The sequence below is a fragment of the Quercus lobata genome, chromosome 9, assembly GCF_001633185.2.
Source record: "Quercus lobata isolate SW786 chromosome 9, ValleyOak3.0 Primary Assembly, whole genome shotgun sequence".
In the NCBI taxonomy this organism is placed as follows: Eukaryota; Viridiplantae; Streptophyta; class Magnoliopsida; order Fagales; family Fagaceae; genus Quercus; species Quercus lobata.
Window position 1 is genome coordinate 45,887,748 of NC_044912.1, and position 7,192 is coordinate 45,894,939.

The window sequence follows — 7,192 nt, forward strand, 5'->3', positions numbered from 1 at the left end:
CAATAACCATTAGATCTGAAAGGCCTCGTAAAGGGAAACTATTAAAGACACGCTTTGGATAGCCAAACGGCATGAGCGCGCCGTGAATAAATTAAGAGGAACATCTCGTAGACCGGTACATTTCCTGGACAGGTGGAGAACCGCCAACATCAATGAAAGGCTGAATTAAATGAGCCATAATAAAAGCTCGGTATTACCAAAACCCCCCTTTCCAACCAAGAGGTCGGACAGCAGGGTTTTGAGGGGCTATTGTGGGGCCAGGTAGTTAACGGGCCAGGCCCATTTACTCGCGGGGAGTCCAAAAGCCTAAGCCGAGGAGGGCTATGGCCCAAGCTCAATAATATAAAGCACAAGATAGCCTTGGGATACAGTCGAGGACAGTTCAGTCCTCAGCAGACCCAAAGTCCCACCGGAAAGAAGGGCAAAAACGGTATAGGACTAAGCTTGAAAGAAAATCTAAAATATCCAAGGAAAGCTGCCCTTACTACCATTCAATACTCTGCACCTGACAGAGCCGTATTCTTCGGCTTTTACAACCACCCCCAACGACTTTGGGTATGGGCTGATGGGACAAGTATCAGTCTTGGAAAGTTTGACCCTACACGTGGACGAAGGACAGTGAACACAGGCTAGTATAAAAGGAAAAGTAAGTAATCTAGAGGAGGGGCTGGGAAAAATGGCCAAAAACCAGAGCCTCCCAACCCGCCTCCAGGAGAAAGACTCCTAAGGTGAAGACGACCTAACCATGTATGCATATCACGTAAAACCCATCGTTTGGCGACCAAGGCCTAACCTTTCAAACCCACGCTCTACAAATGATGTTGTTTGGGCCTTTTTACGTGCGAACCCAACACTGTTACGGTCCGCCACGAATCGTGTCCTTACACATCTAATTATGTTTATTTTTTATAATAATATGGTTAATCAAGTATTCATGTGTATTTTTATAATAAAAAAATGTGGTTATTTTTAAATACATTCATGCATAAGCATGGGGTACAAGCTAATTTATTATAAATTTAATAATTATTATAGTTACTAATAGAAATTTATTATGATTGTGTTTGAATATAAAATTTGATAAGTATGGTAGTTATTAATAGTTATTTTTAGGTGTAGTATAATAGATTCTCCAATGATATTATTGTATTTTATTGGTCAATGTAGTCATGTGTTGTGTATTAGTAATATATAGAACTATTAATTATGGTAATTATTAATATGTATTTTTATTATGAAATTTGATAATTATGATAATAATTAACATAAATTTATTATTTCTGTGTTTGTACATAACATATTAAATATGAAATTTGATAATTATGGTAATTATTAATAGATATTTATTAGTATGATTTTTTTTTTACATAACTATTAAATGTATGTGTTTTTTTGTTGGGAAAAATTAAATATATATTTTATGATAATTTTTAGTAGGAGTTTATTATAAATTTAAAAATCATGATAGTTACTAATAGAAATTTATTATGATTAATAAATTTCTATTAGTCATAATAAATTTCTATTAGTATGATTATGTTTGAATATGAAATATTATAATTATGGTAGTTATTAATAGTTATAACTATATTTTATTTAAATAAAATATAATGTGACAAAATACTAATTAAGGGTTTAAATATATAATTAAATTTGAAATCAATTAAAAAATCAAATGTTGTTTTAACTATTTTATATTTTTTTGTCTAAATATGAAATTTGATAATTATGATAGTTATTAATATTTATTTATAATAATTTTTTTTGAATATGGATATTTTAGTATTGGGTATTTATTATGATTTCATTTGTATAATGTATATGAAATTATATATTCTAAAAATTTAAAGAAATATGGTGTTTTAAAATTCTAGTAGAGAGTTAAAATACATAATACAATTTTAATTAAATTATATGTATATATATATATATATATATTAAAATAATGATATGTGAAATTGTGAGACCTCAAAACATTATTTTGCACAATATTATGAGGTTAACAAAAATTCAAACAACTTTAGTTCCATAATATATATAATCTATAATCTATAATCTATAATATTTTTTAAAATATATTTATAATAAATTTATAAAACTATGTCATTTAGGGAGTCACTAATGGCACAACTATGATGGAAATTAACAGAAGGACTAAGATGTATAAAGTTGAAATTTAGAGGACTTAACTAAACAATAATAAAGTTAAAGGATTGTATTAAATTTTAGGTAAAGTTAGATAGTCTAATTTGTAATTTAGCCTTCTATATATCATAAAATGTATTATAGATTATAGATATTGATTATTTTACTCGATTTGAAATTGGTTTAAATTTCTTCAAAAAAAAAAAATTAAATACATTTTTATTTTCTTTTCCTTCTAGAGTTCTAGGCTTCTACCTAAACAAATTAACCTAAACCTATTTTATGTGCATGATCTAGTAGATGATGGCTAATTAACTCCCATCCCAAAACTAATATGGGGAGGCTAGACTTTGCCGAATATGCCTTCTTTTGAACCCATTGATGCTTTTATACCTTTGTTCCTATACCTATATGTGAATGCAAAATTGAAAATGAGGAAAAAAAAAAAGTATACAAAAATAGCTATTTGCCTACTTCGTCTTCCCTCTAGCTATATGCAAAGTGTAGTAGGATCACCGAAAGAAAATAGTCGGATCATGTGCTAGGATCTTAGCAGATCATAAAGAACCTAGAATTTTGGTAAAATAAAGGCATTGTGGAAAAATTGGAGACTGACTGAATTTTTTATTTTACAAAGTTGTGAAAAAACATTTGGTTGTACCATAAAGTCATGGTCTGTCAAGTAATAGCCTAGTAGGTTCTAAATACAAGGGAATCCACTTTGAGGAAGAAAAAAAAAGACCCTGAAAACTCTTGTTTACAGCTTTGCACAACTCCATTTGTTTATCAATTTATTCATCATTTTGGGATTTGGGTAAAACCACATATGATACCTCTGCACATGTATCCAAAAGACTTTATCTATCTATATCTGTAGTACATTACAAATGGTTGTTAGATGCTAATACCATGTCGGTTTTTCAAATTATCAAGAAGAAAAGAAAAAGATGCTAATACCACGTCCATTATAAATTGGAATCGGATGGTTCTTATCTAATCTAATCATATAAATGCCACGCAAAGAAACAAACTTTTTATTGACACCCTAAGCTAACTTGGTATGTCATTTTGACTTTTATGTTTTAATTAAGAGTAACATCCTTATAACCTTATTCTTATTCCCCCCAAGAAATGCCTTATTCAAATCATGGTGTTGGGTTATCAAAAAAAGAAAAAATTACGGTGTTGGACACATGATTGCAGTACTCTTTAAAATTTCTCGTAGTCAAATCAAAGATTCATTACATTCTTCAGATGTTTATATAATAATTTAGTTGTTGTGTGTATTTTATTTCAATAACCATCTCGATTAAGTAGAGAAGGGAGATTCAAAACCTATACGCTTTTGAGAACACAAAAAATACAATTTGATCTAAATGTCATTGGAAACATCTACAACAAGTCAACAATAATAACTCACTTTCTCATGTATGAATTCTTTTTTATAATTAAAATATTACAACAATAAAGTAATATGATAAAAGATATTTGTTGTTCCAACCACGTCTACACTAAAAGCCAATTAATATTTTAGCCTAATAATAAAGAGTAATCATGGTGGCAGCTCTAGGATTTTTATTTATTTATTTATTTATTATTATTTTTTTTTTTATATATAGGGTGATCATTAAGAAACATAAATTATACAAAATCTAAAACAAAAGAAAACTTAAATATATCACAAAATAATTTATGCAAATATATGAAATTTTACAATTGCCTTCTACAAGATTCCATATTTTGAAATCGTTGTATGATAGCTTTATGAATTCACTTAGAAGAAAATGTAATTCAATGATAGATTTGTCAAAATTCATATTTAATATAAAAATTTTAAGTGGTAACCTTTTTTTTATATTTGCATTTTTTTTTTTAATAATTAGGGGCAATATATGTACATTATATATGTGGGGACTATGGCCCAAAATAACAGGTTGGGCCCTGGGCCTGTCCGAGGACACCAGCCCATCTGAGGAGTCAGCGTGACTCAAGCAATCCGTATTCAGACATCACTGGGGCAAAGAAAACATGTCCAAGGAGGAATTTCTCCTCAGATACTGAAAATCCGGAGCAAAGGTACATCCAAACCACTACAGCCCATCTTCTAAATACGTGAAAAGGAAGGAAACCCGAAATATCTCAGCAAAAGCTGCTACCACCACATTAAATGCATTACAACTACTCTCCTGGCCGCATTAATGTGGAGAAGACCCTTGAACAGTGCTACCTTGGCTACCGCAACTCAAAAAGAACTGAGAGATGTGTCTGATGGGACAGGTGCTCAAGTGGGGGTTTGGATGATCAACAAGTGTAAAGCCCAGATGACTGGAAAGGGCCTATATAATGTGTAGAAGTCCCCCAAGAGAAGGGAGGGGGGGGGGGAGAGGAAAGAGGAGAATCCTGTAGCATGCAGAGGAATCCTATTGCACTAATCTGTATCTATAAATCAAGTTTTTAGCCCTATCATTCTGGGTGATCTTTCGATACAGTGGCATTTGTTCTTGTTTGTGTGTTCCCTTAACCCATGCAACATTCCGTTTAAACTTACTTAAACCGAGTTCTTTAGCCCATACTCTACAAGAATTCATTGTGTTGGGCTTTTTGGACCAAGACTTGTAACAGTAAGAGTTTGGTTACTAAATTGTTCCCTTACAATATATATCTGAGATAAAAATCATACTCTAACATAATTTAATTGTATATATGAGTGTGAAACTCCCTTCTAGAAATTTGAACATCAACCCTTGCACCCCCACCCCCTACCAAAGGTGTATGATGGTAGTATGATAACCTCAAAACCACAGTAGCCTATGGTATTTTATAAAACCACGGTCTACACATTTGTAACAATATCTTCTTCTTTTTTTTCTTTTTTTTGGAGAAAATAACATTTCACTTCAAACTCAAGGTAGAGTTATGAAGGTTTGATGAAACCATGGAATATAATCTCACTAACTTTTTTGGGTTAATTATTATTTTGGTCCATTTCGTTTAACTTATAGGTCAAAATGGTGCCTAACATTTTAAATGCATCATTTTGATCCCAAACCATGTGGGTTGCCATATGACATTTTAGGTGACACCAATGTTAACATTTTAGCCTTCAAAATCAATTATACTAACTTTACAAAAATTAACACATTTAAAATGTTGAAGACTAATTCAACACAGATCCTAAAATTAGGACCAAAATGATAATTTGCCCAAAAAATATTTTGAGATAATTTGGGTTGAACCGACAAACTTATGTTGAATATTGAAGTTAACCAAAAATAAATAAATGTTGAGTGTTGACATGGTGATGACATGGCAGATACAGAATTCACAGTCTGATTGAAAAGTTCCCGAGACAGAACAAGCGGTCCCACTCCCAATACACAAATACATATTCTAAGTTCTAATGGCCAATCAAACCAAAGAAGAAGAAAACATGGTCCCTACAAAGCCACGAAGCTCACCTAGGACTGAGGCGAGAATATATGGAAATCGACACGTGTCCTTTTTTATTCAAGTAATTAGCCATTTATACATGATCTGGCTACCTCCATACCCGGTAGTCGGTAGCCCCAAGAGGGCAATAAGTCTTATAAAACCCCTAGGAATCCTCTATTTCTACCAAAGCCGCCCTTTGTTTTTTTAGGCTCTCTCTCTCTTAATATTCCAAGTCCGTTCCCAAGGAAATTTGAGCACAAACTTGTCCTTGGTCGGTTTGGGCTTATAAGAGCTAGCTGTCTCTCACTGTCAAATCTGTGTGTTTTGGTTCTCTTTTTATAGGACAGTCATTTTTCTTTGTTGCTGAGGAGAGAGATGACTGGGCCAGAAGAAGCTGGAAGTGTTACTCTTGATCTACTCAAGAAGAAGATGGTAGAGTTTGCTAAGGAGAGAGACTGGGAACAGTTTCACAGCCCCAGAAACCTCCTTTTGGCTCTGGTATGTAAATAAACACAATCCTCCCCCTTTGCTTTGTTATAAGCCTTTTGTTTTGTATGATCCAAAAAAGAGGGAGGGTGACATATAAATGTATTATTTGTTGTTTTGTATATTTGTTTCTTTCACTTTCTTTACGGGTTTTTGGAGATTTGACCAAAAGAAATACAACTTGGATTGACAGAGAGAGAATTTGTAGTAATGATTTCAATGTTTCAACCATATAATTTTCTAATGGGGTACCTTTTGCTTGCAAGTGGGCTAGGCTTCCATTATTCTTTTATATATATACTATGTATTTCTTATCGTTTTTACTTTTCTTATTTCACGAGTTTAGGTGAATGTTTTTTTAACCAGAGTCAAACTTCACCAACCTTATAATTAAACAGATCTTCCCTTTTGTTTTTATCACAGAAATCTTTGGAACCCCACTGTTATTATCTTGCTTTTTGCCTTTTCCTTTTTTATATGTAGTAATGTTCTTAATTTTTTTTTTTTTTTTAAAGAGTAATTTTTTGTTATGATATTTGATCAGGTTGGTGAAGTTGGGGAACTATCTGAAATATTCCAGTGGAAAGGAGAGGTTCCAAAAGGACTGCCTGGTTGGAAAGAAGAGGAGAAAGTGCACCTGGGTGAGGAGCTTTCTGATGTTTTGCTGTATCTTGTTCAGCTTTCTGACATCTGTGGCATTGATCTTGGCAAAGCTGCTCTTAGGAAGGTTGAACTTAATGCTATCAAATACCCAGTTTCAAAGCAACAAAGCCAGAAGACCAACAACGACACCTTATTCAATGGCAATAATGGCACCGAGAGTGGTTGATTCAATGTATTAAAAACGCCCACCTGTCTGTGCTTATTGGGGATGTTTTAGGTGTTGTAGGAAGTCATGATATGCTTAGAGGCTTAGGCTATACATTTTTAGGAAAGGGTTTCAATTTGTATGAAGTTCATTGCAATTTTGCATGGACTGTGGGAAAAATGGTAACTGACAACTAGTAAGGGTGGCGCGTTTGGCATTTATTCTCATAGATTTTGTTACTGTTTTGTCAAAGTGAATCAAATCCATCTGACAGATCATAAGGGATAGATATGGCAGTCATATATTTTCCTTTTACTTTTC

At 32.7% G+C, this 7,192-nt stretch overlaps 1 protein-coding gene across 1 annotated transcript; it reads left to right on the forward strand.

Annotated features, from left to right (window-relative positions):
• The first annotated feature begins 5,771 nt into the window (after nt 1-5,771).
• LOC115959133 (dCTP pyrophosphatase 1-like) lies at nt 5,772-7,192 on the forward strand. The gene is made up of 2 exons (XM_031077437.1): nt 5,772-6,075; nt 6,608-7,192. The coding sequence occupies exons 1-2, from the start codon at nt 5,953-5,955 to the stop codon at nt 6,890-6,892; spliced, it is 408 nt and encodes a 135-aa protein (XP_030933297.1). The 5' UTR covers nt 5,772-5,952; the 3' UTR covers nt 6,893-7,192.